Source organism: Varroa jacobsoni, unplaced genomic scaffold (genome assembly GCF_002532875.2).
Source record: "Varroa jacobsoni isolate VJ856 unplaced genomic scaffold, vjacob_1.0 contig02737, whole genome shotgun sequence".
NCBI lineage: Eukaryota > Metazoa > Arthropoda > Arachnida > Mesostigmata > Varroidae > Varroa > Varroa jacobsoni.
In genome coordinates, this window is record NW_019214876.1 from 2,601 (window position 1) to 21,459 (window position 18,859).

Sequence of the window (18,859 nt, forward strand, 5' to 3'; positions counted from 1 at the left end):
CTATTGATAGAAGATGCAAGGAGTGATCACAGACGCAGCCGAAACAACGCGCGGCTCTTCGATAAAGAAAAGCTACCCACTCCGACAGCGCAGCTGACTTCAATGCGAATGCGCCCACTTCTGCAACGTCTTCGTTTTTTTGCTTTGATTTTAAGTCGTGTAACTTGCCACGGCGAGCGGCAATACGCGCGACGAGAGCGCGGATACGCACCGTCTCCTGTATAGTGCTCCATGCTAAACAACGTCGCTGTTCCTACGCAAAGCAAACAGCCCGAACCGATCACCGAACGTACGTGACTTTTACCATTGTGTGTTAGTGATACGCAGTTTGTATCGACGTAATACAAGAGATTATTCAGGTAGTGAAAGTTAACGTCGTCATGAAGGTTGCCACTTGCTAAAAAACATCATTATCATAACAATGGTGTTTTACTAAAAAAAAAATGCTAAGCCATGTCGAATTACCGACTAAGACTAAGCAAAAAAAAAAAAAAAAAAAAAAAAAAGATGTCCGAAATAAACAAGTTACTCTGTCGAAGATTAAAATAGTAACTCCTACTACTACCACTACGAATGCCTAGTTACCAGTAAAAGCGTGGAGGTCGAACAAACCAAATCAGCTACTAGATCGAGCATTTTGAACTTCCACGTTATGAGATAGTTTCAGTTACGTTTGCCTTGAAAGCAACCCATGTTTTTGCAGCACAAAATAACATCAGGGCCCGGGCAGGGCGAGCGTTGAAAAGGACGCAATTGTCCTGAAACTGTGCAATTGGAGTTCTATGGTGGTACGCGCCGTATAAAGGCACGTCTAATCCAAAATGGAACCTATTGTCATCAGAATTTTTCATTCCTTCCGTTGTTATGCTGTTTGGGTCTTCAGGTCCAGACCTATAAGTGGTCATATGAACTCCTGTTAGTACTAGCTTTTTAGAGCAACATTGAACAGCTCCTTACATTAGCTGACAGCCAAATACCTATATTCCTCAATGTTACAATCTAAGGATAAAATACCTATTATTATATACATTGATTTTTTACAAGTTACCGCATGCTTATGCGTTCATGCTCTGCAGAACAGGCGCAAGTTAATGAATCTGAAGTACAAGCGTGTTTGTTTAAGATCTCCTTTGTCATCAATTTTGTTTTACTTTCATTTTTTTCTTGGACTTTGAAATTCGATAACTTCTGGACCATCCATGACTAGCAGACGAAATATGGCTGGTAAATGCTTCAGTCTTCTAGAAATACCTTATAAATACCTTATAAATAAATTTAAAGAGTCAGCGCAGGTTTTTATATCTTAAAGGCCATAGCACTGCGAAAAATCCTAGAAGATTGGTAAAGACATTAGGCAAGGATCGCCTATGCGAAAATATATAGTACATGAATATTGCACACATTTCAAGGACGAATCTTGGACTACCGAAGATCATGCTAACCGAAGGACAAAATGCAAAATTGCAATCGAAAAAGCTCTCTCACTAAAGCATAGCTTCAAGAGTATAGGCTCGCGCGGCTTAAACTGGCATTTCACATGTAACGCGTTACGAAATTTAAACCGAGATACTGAAAACTGCGATAAAACATAGGTCCCCTGTGAATTGAATCCAGGCCAATGCGAAATGCGCGTGATGTATTCGACGTACCACTTGCGGAGCTTTAATGAACGCTTTAATCCGCTATCCGAACGAAGACCAACGAGAGGATGACGTCGCCCTGGAGAGAACCTCGGTCTGATGGCAATGTCGAACGGGTTCAGGCGTAAAATGATGGTAATACTTGCAATGAACATTAGGGGCAATTATTACTAGGAGATACTCGCCAAAAACAAGACAGTGAATGCAGCAGGTTCATTGGAGATTCATGGATCGTTGGCACGGCAATTGAGAGCACGCAGTGTGGTTGCTTGATAACAATGCCAGACTTTACCGCCACGCCTCAATTACATTTTAGACTGAGCAAAGAAGTATCCAACGCTGCCTCCAGCCGGTTTATTCTGTCGATCTAGGTCCGCAGGGCTTTTCATGCCGTGAAAAAGGACAACTCGTGGGCAAAAATATCGGACCATCAATTTACTTCGAAGAGCCATAAACAGAGAAATTTCACATCGGGACGCGAATAGCAGGTTTATGACTGTCCAGAAATTGCCAGAACGCTGGGACAAGTATGTTAGAGTAATTGGAAGAGAATTCCTCTAACACATAGTAAAAAAAATCATCGCTTTAGCTTAATAAGTCTTCCAGTTTAAGTCTTCCAGTACGCTTCATTTGCCATACTGATCCGGCCGTGGAAGGCTATTACAGGATATGGTCTATTGTACTCGTACCTACCTCGAATGTTCATTCCAGCAATATTTCAAATGCGGCGCGGGTGTTCACATATTGGAACACAATCGTGTTTATTAAGCTTTTACTACGTTTCAAGACAAGTCAAGTAGCGGGTTGAACTCAATTACGAACGGCGAGCTCTATTATCAACAGCTGCTGGTATATATAATATTCTAATTAAATCCAAGTTTATTTAGCAGTTAGGCATCGTACTTTATGAAATTGACTGTCCTTTGATAGTACGTAAACTGTTAGTCATCATTATCTTCGTATTACTACTGCAATCATCATATCATATCATACTTGCTGTGGAAATTACTCAATAACAGAGCTCGTGCATTAGCAGACGACGGCTACTTAGCTAGAGGAATGGCTACCGAAATAAACCTCAAAAAATCTACTCACAAATAGTGTGACAACAAAATAAATTAACAGTTGCAAAAGTGAATCAGTGTTTCATCTATGTACCGACTCATCCGTTAGACACCTAAAAATCTATATGTAATTTGTAATTTCATAGCAAGTAAATGTTTTGATCTATAAGCATTAAAAAGCGACTAGTCCCGTAGTGAATACATAATGCGATTCCCGCTATAAGGTCATCAAAAGCGTCCTATTATTATTATAGAAAGCAAGTTACCTGAAATTGTATCAGTGGCATGAGTCTATTCCAAATCTCGTTCCATGATGTTGTGGGTAAGCTCACTTCAAAAGGTGCTCACATTATATACAAAGAATTTTTTATCGGTCGACGATTATTAAGGGTCACTTTTGACGTCATCTGTTATTTGCTAAAGCTTTTAAAAATCTATCGAATCGGCATATTCTTCCCTTGGAAGACAGATAGACTTGAAGAATCTGTGCATGCACGATTTTATATAGTTAGTTACCTAGATAAGCATCATAAGCTAGAACGTCGCAAGCGTTTTAGAAATTTTATGTTAATAATAGACAACTAAAAGTGTACGTTGATCGATCTGTCGTTGGCTTCTTAAAGCCGTTGACGAAGATTCTCCCAAATGTTCTTCACGCAGACCCCGTTAATGAGTCCCAATATGAAGCAAGAGCCGTACATGCCTTCCATCGAACTGTTTAAGCTTGCGGTAGTACCATTCTTGTGACTATTACTGAAGAATAAACCCTACACTGGACCGAGCATGAAGGAGTCTTGATGACGCTCTGTTGTGCTATGGAAATCCTAAAAATGGCCGACCACTGTCTCGTTTTCTCGAGTCTATAGCACCCAAATCATGAAACAGGGTGTTTGACGTGCTACGAGATTTTGCTTAGGTAAATATTTTCATAGGTAATTGTTACGAGTGAAAGCAATTAGACGCATAACATGTCTACCATACGCAAATGGAAGCAGTCAACCGGTCCTGATATGCCATAATCGTAATATTAGATGGAAGGTATATATAAATGATCGTAGTTGATCTGTCGTAGCCTAAAACCTCGTTTCTCCTTGTTGTAAACGTGTTCTTGTCCCAGCGACTGTTGGAAGCCGTTCACTATGCCCCGCTGTAGCATTATAGTACCGTACCGTTAAGTTAAGGTTTGGAAAGCTGAAATTCTGAAATTTAAATTAAGTCGACTGCAGTAACGTTCCATAGTCAACTCGATCCTACTCAGACCCATTGCACTAGTATTTCGTACGTAGTAGTTTAATGAAAAAAAAACTTTTTTTTATAAACTCTAATTTTGAGCATTGATTATGCTTGCATTTTCGAGAAAACGATCCACGCGAAATGAGCTACCAATGCGTCATATACATAATAGGGAGGAGACTGCCTCGTTGACCAAGCACTGGGTTAGACATCGCTATGGATAACAGCTGCCCTTCACTACATCTGTATATTACTAGTACGATACGCATCATATCTTTAGCCTATAGGTAACTAAATGGCAAATTATAAATAAAAATTAATTATCCGAGATATTTCATGTTCTGGAAACATTCTAACAAATATTTTCCATACTTATAACCTAAATTCGTTACTTCACTATTGTGAGCTCGTGTAATATTTATTTTAATTGAAAATTTAGAATAGGTTGCTTACAAAAATAGCACAACTTTATTGTATCTACTAGATAGAGCAGAAAATCCCTGCAGCTTGAAAAACTTTTCTTTCCGCCTTCCGCTCACTTGTTATTTACTTCTGACATACTGTTCGAAACCGTTTTTCCTCCTTCATCGGTCTGCTGTAACTGTATTATTGTGTTATGAGTGCGATGTTAAGGAGTTTCTTAAAGATGGATATTCTAGGTGAGAAAAAGTGCATTTGTACACTTTCTGTACTACGCGCTTCGTCCAGGTCAAAAAGCTGCCGAAACAACCCGAAGCATTTCGCTTGTGCACGGCAAGGACGTACTTAGTGTACGTAAGCAAAAAGGACTACTTAAAAGTGGTGTGAAATCGGTATCCTGGGCCTATAAGATACCCTCAGCTCCGGCCGGCGTTCTAAGTTGGTGACAACCATCCGGAGGCACTTTTGAAAAAAGACGGCCGATAAACAACTTGGGAATTAATTGAAATGATGGGCTGCAGTCACACGGCGGTCGCTAACTACCTGATGACCTTTGACTCGACAGAGAAACTTAGGGCTTACGTACCTTATGAGTTCTCTGAATACAACAAGTAATTACGGTTTAACGCTATGTCTTAACATCTCGTCCCGTATCGAATGTCATGCGACCGTAATGATCGATTTTCTCACAGAACTGTCATTGGCGATGAGAAACGGTGTCTGTACGTCATGAACGTGAACCAAAAATCGGAATGGGTGGCTCCAGAAAAAAGCCAGGGCCCAAATCTTTATCCAAAAAAAAGGTTATGCTTTGCGTTTAACGACACTGCGAGGGTTTAACTCGTTGAGAAATGCTTCCTACTCACCAAACAGTCGATCTGTACGTTTATTTGGCCCAGTTGCTATTCAAGGAAAAATTCGATAAACGAGGTCAGACCATTCTGCTCTATGACAACGCAGGGCCACACACGGCAAACATCACCAACGTTGCCCTCCTAAACTTTGAATGGAATACTTTGTTGCGTCCTCCATATTCTGCGAGCCTTACAGTGACATGTTTTCCAGTTTTTCCGCTAAGTAGTAAATGAAATTAAAAGGCACACATTTGACAGCGCAGGTGTCCTAGCTGGGCGAGATGCTTAGCACCAGATTTGATAACTTTTGCTGAAAAGAAACAAATACGCTGGTTGACAGATAGAAGGTCGTGAACAATGCCGGAGAATAACTTATTGTCATAGGAATAAAAGAAAATGTGGCGTGTTCTGGAAGAAAGCGAACACTTTCCACCTAATTATATGATAAAAAAAAAACTTGTAATGCTGAGACAAATATCTTACAGTATCTCATTATCTTACTTCTTAGTGCTTTTCGAATTGATAGATATCGTTGATACATACGGACAGTTATGGTTGATGTGCCCAGGTCTTATGAGACGGAGTATATATACACCATAAACGGTGAGCTTTTACCTCATATGGTTATTATTTAAATATAAACGGGTCGTACAACTTTAGAAAGTACAGGAACATAAGTTAAGCGGGCCCTGTTTGCACTGCTGAAACGATAATGAGTGTCACCATGTGATAAAGTCCACTATTAGAGGCAGTCAAAGACTTCACGAATAATTGTTGCTAAAAGTTGTATTTAATGAATAGGTTTTTTGTGGGCGACTACAAAAATAAGGCAAGAGTGCTTACGTTCGTAAGGATGCAAGGGCATACTAAGCACTGGTATTCGTTCCCACATTAAACGTACCCACATAAAAGTACCCACATTAAACGTATATGAGGAATGCTTCAAAATTAAGGCGCGGTGTATGCAGACGCAATGGCAAGTTGTAAAAAATAGATATTTATGTTTAAACCCCTCTCCATTATTATATACATCGTATCATTCGTTCTATCATTGTGTGTCCCTGAAAGGTTCGCTCAGCTTAAGTGCTTCCCTTCGACACTGCAAAATCCTGATTACACGCATTTAAGCGGATTTCATGCAATGCCTATCTGGTTTTTGTTTATCTGTACCGCGACTGTCAGCATTTTCGTTGGGTTGAATCCGCTCACAGTATTACAATATTGTAAAATATAAGTGTGCGAGATTAACACATTTGGCTTAGCTCGCTTTTGTATTTTCTCAGATGGTCGTGTGCAACGAAAAAGCACAAACGGAGCATGCACGTTCTATGGCTCAAGCGACAAAGAAGTTCACCGTTCAAATACAACGGCTTACTTGTGTTACTACTTGCTTGGTCATGTCGTTGCATACGTGCATCTACGTTATGGGTCGCTGAAATATTTCGATGCTTTGCCGATTACTCGAGTGCTAGATTGCGTATATATATATCTATATATATATCTACTCAGCGATTGCAACGTTACGTCCATATGTGGGAGTCACCGGTCCATGATGTTAGGTATAGTGGTTCGACTGGATAGAAATCTATCGATTGAAACACATCATAGAAGCTGATTGTCTAAGGCATCATTTTAGGTGCTAAGTCTTCATCTCTATGAATCTGTTAGGATAGGTGACATATGCCTACTAGAAAAGAAACAGTTAATCTATTGCAAGGATAGTTATAGCGGCAAACATTTCTGATTTTCCTTAGTGATAATCGCGCACTTAGAAGGACGTGCCGTCACAAAACAGATAAAGGCCCGGTCTCACTGCCGCCAACGGCCACATTATAATAGATAAGATTATTTGATTGAATTAAGCTGATAAAACGCTGAATTCTATAAGGCACTTATAGAGTGAATAAACAGTTCTGCGGTTGAAGTGGCGGTGAAGATTCGCAACCTTCAGAAATACTGAACGTTAGCCAAGCGATGACTGAAGTAACTTTTTACTGTTGTCTTCACAAACTGCTGTTTTGTTCCAAATATTGTTATACGATGTATAGCATGCTCATTGCAACAGAGATTATAATATTCGTAACTTTAGGCTGATCACAGTTCAGAGTTCTTCTTTGTTAATCAGTGTCTTCGTAGCAGCATATAATTGTTGTTATCAACAAACTGTACCGTTCCAATTTTGTGTACTGACTTTTTAGCCGAGCTCTAGGTTTTTAAGCGAACGTCGATTGATGTCGGGGCTGAATCCCACATTTCGCAGCTGTGGCCCTACTTGGGCAAGTAAAATGTCACGTGCAATCATTGAGCAAAACGCAAACAGCTAACCAAAGCAAACAAGTATGTCCAATGGTCACGAAACAGGAACCGGACGCGATCTAAGGCACTGTGGCTATGCCCTACTACCTATGACGGTAGGTCACTGGGCCTCCACTTCTAGGGTCATACAGAAATCGTCTGTACTTCCCCGCAGTACCAAATATCATGCGTAACACCTCGGTAAATATCTAACCACTTAATAAATTAGAACGGCGCGTAATTTTAACTATTTTACCTAGAGGTGGACGGTTGCGCCTACTCAGAAGCTATTACCAGAGAACAAAAAAATGATCCTTGTCGCCGCGATATTTAAATAGTATATGGCATAATTGTCCTCTGCAAGGTTCCTCTACGACTGCATGGGCTGAACGAATTTGTATATGTGATGGCCGAAGAGGTTGTTTTCCTTTTATGCGAATGAATACATCCTTACCTCTACAGAAATACTTAGAACGTAGGACGAACTTGACCTATTAATCCGATATTTGCTAGATATACTTTAGGATCAATATTTTTTGTGGGTGGGCACTTTTTGTGAGTGACTCATTTAATAATAATAATAATGGAGTTGTCTTGCTGTTCCCATACATCGTATAAGTTTTTCAGCCTTGTATTTGATTTTTTAGGAACCCTGTATGGAACAAGAGACTTCGATAAGCTAAGCGTGCGCGCATTTATGGTTTTTCTGCTGTGGTAGCCAAAGGAACCCTTAGAGAACATATAACACGTAAATATGATTTCGTTCTTTCATTTGTATTAGGTGTATACGCTGACTAGATTTTTGGCGTCCAATAACTTACAAAGAAGAGTATATACTTTTTCCATATTTATTTTTGTTTCCATATTTATTGTTTATACTTATTACTACGGCATGAACTAATCCCAAGAATCGCTTCTTTGATATAGTATCAAGAATTTCGCTCCCGCTAAAATATCTACCTATATTGGACCTTGCTAGGTAGGGTCTTTATTTAACACACCTATGAAACGGTCTCACAGACAACTTAATGTCAGTATAAAACTTCTTATTGCTAATTACGGGATCGGCTGAAATAAGATATAAAGTAAGTGGAGTAATTTAATTGATTTTTCATATAATGCAACTGTCATTACTTTAGTTACGTAACACGTCCTGTCATATATATTCAAGCAGGATATCTGTATCTGATTTCGGTTTACGTCGCATCAGCCAATGTATGACCCGATACGCGGAATTTCTAGGGGGAGGGTAAGAGGGACAGTTGTCATCACTATTGGGCCCGATCTACTCACATAAATACACGCGTATGTCATACAAAAGTTTGTTCGAACATTGTATTGATAACCAAAATAGAAGTTTTGTGACGTATGCAGGTTCCCCCGTTATTATTCATGGAACAATTGCAATATATTTGTGCATCATTCGCAGATAATAGCAACACGTCATTATTATATTTTTATTAATAATCAACTATATATATATATATATATGTATGTAATCGTTACTAATAAAAAAAAACTTCTTTGAGCGATTGTTCCCTAAGGCACCAAAGCGGGACACCATCCATCATCCGAAGTGCCTCACGTCTACCACTTCAATAAATAGCCTGTTTTGTCAAATGACTTCAGCCCATTTATCGTCCGATATAAAAAAATAAGTATTACTTTAGGAGCCGTCTCGCCCAGCATTGGCGGCGAGCATCCGCCGGAAGCTTCTGGAACTTCCAAATAGATCAGGAGTGGCACCCTCCTTCCAATCCATCGCTGTTAGCCATAGCAGTATTCAGTGGGTTTCATCAAGTCGTCAGTAACCGCAAAATAGATTTTTCTGATTATACTATTGCCTTATTCTCTATCATTTACGCTTTGCTTTTTTTTCAATCATAAGTCCATCTTTTTGTGCTTATGGTTGTTATCATCACCACCACCACCACCACCACCATCATCAGTAGCATGCATGTTGCACAAACGCATATAATACGTATGTACTTACTCAATTCCATGTACCTACTTCTTTTTTGTTCGATTCAGACCGGCCAACTCGTCCTCGCTGCAGCTGCGTTGATCGTCGCATTGCGGGAAATTCGGAGATGCATCTGAAGCCCAGTCCTCTTTGTTACTACTGCCGCCACTTCCACTTCTGAACACTGAATAACAGGTGGATCTGTTCAGGTGAAGTTCTGTATTCTCATCTGTTTCATCGTGTAGTTGATTCTGATCGCAAGAATGATGCAGTTATTACCGCGTGGTGTTACGGCTGCTTCTCGTCTGCTGATTCAGGCTCCTCGTACCTTGACAGCAGCATCAGCGCCGGTTATAAAGGCTCGAGTGTTGATCTCCTTTGTCTTATTGGCCTTCGCTAACGGAGTAACCGAGGGTGAGAAAAGTTCGTTGTTTGTATACAGACAAACAGACACTAACCAACTAAGCAATTATGGAACGCAGAAAATAGCGATAGATATTTATTAGCGTATCGGCGCCATCTCGGGCTGCAGTGCAAACAGCATTATGGTTATGACTTCTGCCGGTGTGGGCAATCGACGGTAGGGTAATGTCCCGCCAAAGGAGAAAGAACTTACAAATCCCAGCTGCATCATTGAGAAAATACACAGTTATCTGATGTCTGGGATCATACCTCTGGAGTATGAGTGAATCGTTCAATTCTACCGTTTATTGCTAATTTTGACCCTACTTATATTCTCAAAGGTAGTCTTCAAGGTGTAATTAAGGCTTCATAGGAAAGCATGCGAAGTTGGCTGGTTAGTGATGATCCACTTCGACTGTATGAGGGATGAAGCTGGCGCTCTAACACGTAATGAATATCAGGTCCTTCAAGTAATCTAGACGAGCAAATATTCTTTTTTCTTAACAAGGATATTTCTATTACCCGACATTGTGTGTGTTTTACATCTCTATACAATAAGAGTATAGAAATTGACTAGTCACACGCTTTTCTGGAACTAATGAACATGAACCGCCTTCTTTATTTTGACTGAAAGTGGCGAGCTGCCAGCTGTAACTGTCGCTGATCATTTGACGTGACCGCAATTGGGAATTTAGTTAATCTCTGCAGCTCTACCTATGATCTATATGGAGTTTGACGTCCAGTCCAGAACCTGAACCGTCCCATTTGGTGTGGCTAAGTGAGCGGAATTATGATGGGGACATCCATAACAAATACCTTCGCTGTTCTTGTTAGCGGAACTTAAAATGCCAGTATGAATCCGATTATCGTATATCAACTACTGGAAGATAAATGATCCTGATGTATTGGCCTTAAAGGTGCCTCGCGCAAATAACAAATCGTAGCACATATTTTGTCGCAGTGAGTTGATGCTGGAACGGTTTCGTTGAAATTTTGTCGCCTTCGTAAAAGCGTAGACGGCATTACAATGCGTCGAAAGTGATTGTCTTGGCTTTGCTTTGACATAGGCGCCTGGAACATGTTGGCTAATTCGGATAAATATTTTACTAAGCATCGTTACGACGATCGTACAAATACGTTGTGCCCCATTCGAATTTTTGTAGGATTCCCAATGAACGGAATATGCTGGTATAAATATCACTGCTACCGAACGATTTTTTTCTACTAAAGTAGGCATTACTACTGTTGAAGTAGTGGAGCATTATTTCGAAAACTTGACCATTCTACTGATTTGACAAAGGGTTGTTTTAGCTCTTGGGTGCCCCGCATCTATGCGAATGTTCCCTAATTAATAACGAAACAGGTTCCATCGTCTAGATGGATTTCCAATCGCTTCCAATATTATTACACGATCGACAAGGGGCAATGGCATTGAACGTGTCGGCAGGACGGTACGGCTACTGTTTATCGATGTGGCAGTCTGAGTTCAGCTGTTCGAGCTGGCAAACCTTCACCTCAGTGGTAAGCCGTACATTGCTTAAATGGTCGAATTTTCCAAGTGTTGGTGCCAAATGGTATAGCGATAATGGGAGATCGTGATGAAAAAGCCATACCTCGGGTCCTCACTTCCTTACTAATATGAAGCTGCTCACTTATTGTTACCTGTGTATGTAGCCTACAATTCATCAACTGTTAAAAAGCTTGTTCATTTTCGGTATCAGCACGGGAGGCATTACCTGGTCATTCATTGTCGGGACTATATCAGACCAGATTGTGCGTGGAGCATCTGATTTAATCCGACACTGTGTAGTCGTTCCACTGTGGTTGAAAATACGATTTATTATGATTATTGTGATTTCAGTACGTTAGTGATAGTATTTTAGGTTTTTTATTTATTTCGAAATAAGCCAAGGAGACCTAATCTATGTTGGATCTTAGCAGAGACGTGATACTTTTATTTCTAGTCACTTCTGCCAGAGTTTAGATGGCGAGCAATGGATATATTTTATACGATGTCGTCTGCAATATTACTACCGGACCTAATGAATAATTTAACACATCGATCACTGCTGAGGGCAAAAGCGATGATACGACGAAAAGGTACTGCAATACGGATCGGGATGATGCTTCAGTATGAGCTGTCTGTGCAAAGATGCTCTTGTTAAAGTCAGCCATTTCAAGCGAAACAAAACCACGTAAGGTACCGTAATGCGTATACTCCTGAGGCATATATGTCGTTCTAGTCAAAGGACTATTTTACCAACGAGGCATAGTACTGACCAGCCGATCATAACGGCCACGCTACGTATATTAACAATTGCTACATTCGCAGTAGATTTGATCGCAGCACATCGCGGCTATAGAGAACGCGTTTTCGTATCTCAAAATCGCTAAAAAGCCTGCATTTAAACATTACAATGTATTAGATAAGTGTGAACTGTTTCATATGTGGCCCCTATTTATAATTGCTAATTTTATATCATTTGACGCGAAAACGTAATGCTCATTGTTGAATATCAGAAAGAGGACTTGGACAGCTTGAGAACTACAGACACGGGTCACCTTTACTTGTACGCTGAACAAGGCCATTTGTCGATGAATAATTCTAGGGCAAACGTCCATGGGCATATTCTATCAAAAACTACACCCCAGTTACAGGTAAAATTGTTTCGCTTTGGCTAGCGCACTTCAATCAGGATGAACTGCGTCCCACGCCAATAACTGCCCGGCAAGTTATGACAAAGTAAGTGTCGACGGACCGATGTTTTCCTGCTGACTTGCCAACAAACCTTTAATAATTAATCACTGAGCAATCATTTGTTTTTCGAAAATCAGCCATTTATGATGAGCGTGTGCCTTTTCAAACGCAACAGGTATTTTGAACCAATTCTGTCACAGGATTCGATTGACCAATGTCAAAATATAGACACCTAGGATCCAAAATAACAAAAGGGAGGATTGGGTTAGTTTAATTTTCTATGGTCGTATAAAATCCTTATGTGCGGAATCTGGCAAGTTTGGTACTTGCATGTAAATAATCACTATCTTAATGGTGTTAATTATGTAAATTCTGATATAAATTGTTCATGTGGTGATGCTACCTACTCCGTACCTGTGTACTCGTCAGTCAATGCTAAAAAACGGGAACTTTTTTAACTTTAAGCAAGCATCGAAGTAGATCAAATAACAAACTTTAACGGCGGCTTAAATTTTTCGGCAGAAACCAATATGGCGGGTAGGGTGTGTCATATGCATATATATATATATATATATATATATTGACGCTAGAAAAGCGGCAATGAGAAGTCGTATCACGGGAAAAATTACTCAATTGGATATGGTGATTAGAGCCTCGTGCCTATAGATGCTGCAGATTACTCATTCCGCCGTCACAGATCATATATCTTCCAATATATATATTATTTACTAATATTACTAGGTAAATAAGAGTTACCATTAATAATAGTATTCAGACTATTCCGCGGTGAGGACCGGTAAAAAATGGGCCATAACTACTACTGATAACGATAATACCAATAATCGAATTCAGTATGGAAAATTTCGAAATGCTATAGATAGATATCCTGGTGGGTCGCTACGTCGGCGTTTTTGGCAATGAAATCCGGTAGAAAACTATTATCCTATTATACGAGTGGTGCAAACGGTATCGCAAAAAAATATCCATAGTATGACTTATGAGTGCAGTCATTCAATCGCAAAAATTTTGCCAACATTCCCATTCTTCTGAATCGAAGTGTAGAAAGTACAAATCCCGTTTGTTAATTTTGCCAGAATTTTTGACGGCTATTTTTCACCGAACGTCGCGTACTTATGATCGACAAATTAATCAAATGTTGGCTAGCCTTACAGGGCTGCCTAGTGCAACGGCAAGCTCTCCAGACACAGCCAATCCTATGCACGTCACGGGCGAACCACGGACGAGTATCGTTCTCTACGTTGCCACTTCTGGCCAATTTTCTCTACGCTGTCAAACTTACTGAAACGTAACTGTAGCAACTTCCGTTGCGGTTAGCGATGCGCAGGTGAACTGTCATTTGGGTGACGTTGACATCTGTCAGTACTACTCAATATCCCTTGATGATTTCGAATAGAAAACTCGCACAAGAGAGAACGAGCACACATGCCTCTCAGATATCGCCTGCTCCGCTCGTTTGTCCATGAAAAGCACCCTGCGATTTGTTTAGTTTGTATACGCTGCGCGTGATTATTTATTTCGCCTGATATCGTGCACATAAATAGAAATATGGTGATATTCAAATGGGGCAAGAATAGTTTCAATTATCTACTTTGCCAAACACCTGTCTGAGGGTTTGCCGGTGCTAAAGTCAGCTCAGGTGCGTTCATTGATGTTTCTTATGTCCCAGTTATCATCGATGCGGTGTGAGTAAAGCAGACCCGTTGCATTGCAAAGTGTGACGCCGGCATAAGACAATATAGCTGCATGCGGGAATCACGAGCCCCTCTTGGCAAAGTGAACCATCTTGTTACTACAGGTTGCGCTGGTAGGTTAGGTAGTTGAACAGAAATGGCTTAAAGATGACAATGGTTTGTCGCGGGTCCTTAACAGTGCAAATGACACAATAGACACGTTCGAATTCTGTTAAAAGTCAGTGCCCGTTTGGCTCACGAGTTGGGAGATTGTTGTCAACTTCATTTACGTCTCACAATGCAGTGAAGGTAGAGTTGTGGCAAAAAGAGACCAACTGAAGAAAGCTGACAAGACCAAAGGCTGAAAACGAAATGTGCGCTGATAATGATCAAGCCGATTGTTTTTTTGTTACTGTTATATCGTGATTGTAAACAACGCCTATTTTTATGCAATAATTCGAAAATATTTGTTTTTGAGCGCAGTATTCTGCTACCAGCACATTAATGCCTGTTAGCGTTGTTTTCAGACATCTTGGACCTGTTGGGATGGCAACTTAAATTAAGGATGATTAAGGATTCAAGAGAAAATGTCTCATTAGGCTCTGATATGAGCCTCACTCAGTTATATTTAGATCAGATGTTAAAATTTGACTATGATTATTCATTATCAATGCTGCTGCACACTGCTCGCGTTTTACTGAAACCCCGTTATTCTAGGCATATCAAAAGTTAGCTTGTAACTTCTCTAATAAACATGGTAAGCCATATGTAGGCCCCGGCAGAGACGGCTGGTCAGTATCATCTTATCACACTAACTGGATTAATGTTGACACATGAATAGCACTCGCGTTGGCTGAGTCGCCTCAGAAATCAGAACGCCTCTACGTAGCCGCGAAAAATTGGGGCGAGGTCGGTCAATTGGGTCGGTGAGCGTCACCCAACTGGTAGACGTGGGCGACTGTGCGAGTGTGAGCTGTATTGCGCCAACTTAGCTTATCTTGGGGTGGAGTAAAATAGGTAGGAACTCCCTACATAGTTGCGCGAAGCTTTTTGGGTAGTATCCTGCATGGCGTACAGACATATCAGTTTATACAGAGTTAATGCATATACAATAGAATAGGAACATACAATAAACACGTTTAGCGAATTTTCGATACTTTGTTGTTAGCTACATAAATTTTGAGCCTATTATTGTACGCAAGGACCTTAGAAGATTTTGAGTTATTAAAAAATGTCTTCCGGAAATTTTCATGACATCAAAACCGTAATGAACAATGGCCAAATGGGCTGTGAAAAAAGATAGTTTAAAATAAAACTTCAGGTAAATGCTATAATAATTTTGTTGTCTATTGATGCGGCTCTTTTCATTAAGCGTATGCAAGGGGGCCTTACAAAAAGCTTTAAGTAATGGAAAAAGTATTAGTGATAGACAACAGAGTAGAAAAACTTTTCATTAAGTCAATTGAAATGTACACTTTTTCATAGAGACGTAACCATAACGGTTACGTTTAGGATTTAAATTGTGTAATGTTTTGAAAAACTTACATTTATAAGCAAATTGCCTTTTTCCCGGTTAGTCTTCAGCGAATCGAAAAAGGACAAGTCTTTAACCACTTTGTGAACTTACCTATGCGTACCTAATTGGCCGATCGAAGACCTAACGAAGCATGTGTATTGGCATTTCCAATTTGTTGGTTTAAGCTCCTTTGCACCGTGGAAATAGAAGTTAACGCCCGACTAAGGCACTATCTGTTTCCGAGTGCTCAAAGAGCTTCTCATGTACAGACACATGTCATAAAAAGGAACAATTTTTTATTTGAGTTTGCGCCAGCAGATATTTTGTTATCTCTGTTAGACACCATTGAACGTCACAGAGAGGTTTGTGCATAAGCTCTTATTTGCTTACGGCTAGCGATAATATTTAAATAGCTAAACATATATTTTTCGTCACTTTATAGGAAAACAGTGCGCATGTTTGCCATACTGGGAATGCATCGTGACTGGAGGTGCTGCCATAGGCTATTGTGACCAGGTTACGTCAAACGTCTGCTGTTCGTTTGGAAACGACGACAATAACAGCGTTACCGACCAGATTTTTAAACCTGAAAAAGCTCTCAATGAACCTGTAAGCTGAGAGACAGCTTCCTTAGATTCAGTTTTTCAACAGTATTCCTTATTTTTCATAGTTAAGTTGCGCGGATATAATTTACAATGGTCTCCTTCCTGCAGAAAAAATGACGTGTCCCATTTTTATGTAGCTTACATAGAAAACAGCTATTGTCCCTGGCTTTCATGCAACACCGATGGCCAGTCGTTTCGTCCTTCTAGTACATTTAATCGTTTAGAGCTCGGTCGTCTTTTCTTCAACATATATACTTTCAAATATATAGTTTAATATCTATTACATGTAGAAGCATGAGACACTTTCAAATAAATATTTTCAATTTAGTTGAAAGTGTCTCATGCTTCTTCAAATAACGAAAACTTCAAGGTGAACGAAGTCGCTCATTGCATTGATTCCATAGTAAGTCTTTATGAAAATCCCTATATCTAACTGTTTGAGACGTTGTTTACATTTGAAACTTTCTATAATCGAGGTTTAATAACGACTCAATATGTCGTACAATATCATTTCGCTCTCAAACCGTGTTACCGTGAAGCCGCCTATCATTATACAGAAATCTGTTTTATTACAGCTAACCGATAAAAGAATAATAACTAGATGCCGAATATTCCAAATTTCTACGTATGTAATAACCGATTAATAGATCACGTCAGACCCAGATTGCGTCACAAAGTTTGCTTAACACCACATTCTAAGATCATACACAACGCTAACGTCAAAGAAAAAGGATAGCTTTAGGTTCTACAGTTAAGTATTTAGAGTGCGTTTTTGCCATAATATTTAATATCTCTAAATATGAATATCTTTGTCATTACGACTATGCTGTGGTATTATAGACCAATTAGGTTAAGTGCGTCGTAGTAGGACTATCTCCCTAATTTTAATAATACCTCGGAAAAGATGGCGAGCTTTACTTAGACGTCATGCACGGCCGTAATTGTTAAATTTAAAAAAAGCAGTTTATCGACATCAGGTAAACTATACGCCGGCTACCTACCTGCTTTCCGTACAATAAGAAATGGTTTTTGTTTTTTGTAAAATAACGATACTTCTCCTGCATAAGGAAGATGGTTTCACTATTCTATATTTTACAGTCTACAAATTAACACGGCTCGGCTGCCATTTTTCTTAATTGGTTTCAGCAAAATGATCTCGAGCAAGAAAGACCAGCAACAGAAGCACCGCAATTGACGTAAGTAGCTGAAAACATTTGGGTACTTGCTACTTCAAGGTCAGATCATCAAATAAGTCCGCTTAATTTTATAAATTAGATTGGAATATTTAGGTTTGAGAACAAATTTATCCAACTGTAAAAAAAATTCTAAAAAAAAAAACACTTTGGGGACTTGATGGTTAAAATAAAATAGAAAAACAAAATGAAGCTTTCCATGTAATGCAATGGCTAATATTGGTCTAAATTGGGAAGCACAAAGTATAGCACTACACACAGAGTATTGCACAAAGTATAATGTACTAAAATAACTACCAGATTCGAATAGAGAAGCCTCGTACTCAAAGTATATAAATTGAATGCCATGATTGTAAACAATGGCTATTATTCTTTTTACATTTTCCTACTTGTTTCTAAATCAAAGCCATTAGCCAGTTTCCGCTTACATAGAATAACATTGTCCGCTACGCTAACTGGGGTAATAGATCTGTAACATATTAGCTTTTGGCCTGGATTGTGATCACAAAACTATCAGATTTACTCGTGCGTCGGCCATAATACTTCAGGGCGAACCCCCATCATCCGCCAATCTTATCTACGTCTGCATCGCCCCCACCGCCCGTTCGACTTTTTGGTGATCAAATAACCCGACCGGTTATTAGTTCCGCTCTGGCCCGTTCTGTACCGGTAAAACGCCTCGTTACGCAGGTGAGCTAACTGCAGCTGATAATTACTCTTTCGCAAAACCGGGTATCATACCACAAAGGGGCACTAAATGCAAACCGTAGTGGACCGTTCACCGCATTCTTTGTAGGTCTAGGCCTAACTTCTACTCCTAATGAGTTACTCTTTCAAGTTACAACCATGGAAGGGAGACTGCATTTCTATTGTATTTTCATTGTATTTTAGGTATTCGAGTAGTATTTCTGTGACTGTGTGTGAAATGTTGACTAATAATTAAAAAAAAATTGCTTAATCCAGCAAAGTGCAATGTCTAGTCAAGTACAAGTTTCAATGGAAAATAGGCACCGTTTCCAGCTAGTAAATAGAAGTTACACATACAATAACATGCTGTTCCAATCCAAAGTAAGATAATATATAGTACCTTTTTCGTCAGCCCGATACATGTAGAATGTCTCGATAGATACGGTTATTTACACAAAATCATAGACTGTGTATTTATTACCTATTTAACGGCAGGGAGTCGTGCGCCGTCGTTTATTTTCCAGTAGGACAGATCCGATTGAGTTTCAAGCCTTAAACGCCGTGTTAGCTTTCTGATGCTTTTTTTCCTGGTAGAATG

General features: G+C 39.7%; 1 protein-coding gene across 4 annotated transcripts in view; it reads left to right on the forward strand.

The window, feature by feature from the left end:
• Positions 1–18,859, forward strand: part of LOC111272611 (uncharacterized) — a 26,631-nt gene continuing 7,772 nt past the window's right edge. Inside the window, exons 1-7 of one of the 4 annotated variants that reach the window (XM_022854171.2) lie at positions 1–289; positions 8,154–8,254; positions 9,177–9,292; positions 9,538–9,883; positions 16,219–16,385; positions 17,528–17,577; positions 18,123–18,264. In XM_022854171.2, the coding sequence (XP_022709906.1) occupies positions 9,733–9,883; positions 16,219–16,385; positions 17,528–17,577; positions 18,123–18,264 (510 nt within the window). In that variant the 5' untranslated portion in view covers positions 1–289; positions 8,154–8,254; positions 9,177–9,292; positions 9,538–9,732. The remainder of the gene's footprint in view (positions 290–8,153; positions 8,255–9,176; positions 9,293–9,537; positions 9,884–16,218; positions 16,386–17,527; positions 17,578–18,122; positions 18,265–18,859) is intronic. The other 3 variants (XM_022854173.2, XM_022854172.2, XM_022854174.2) reach the window with 3 other exon arrangements.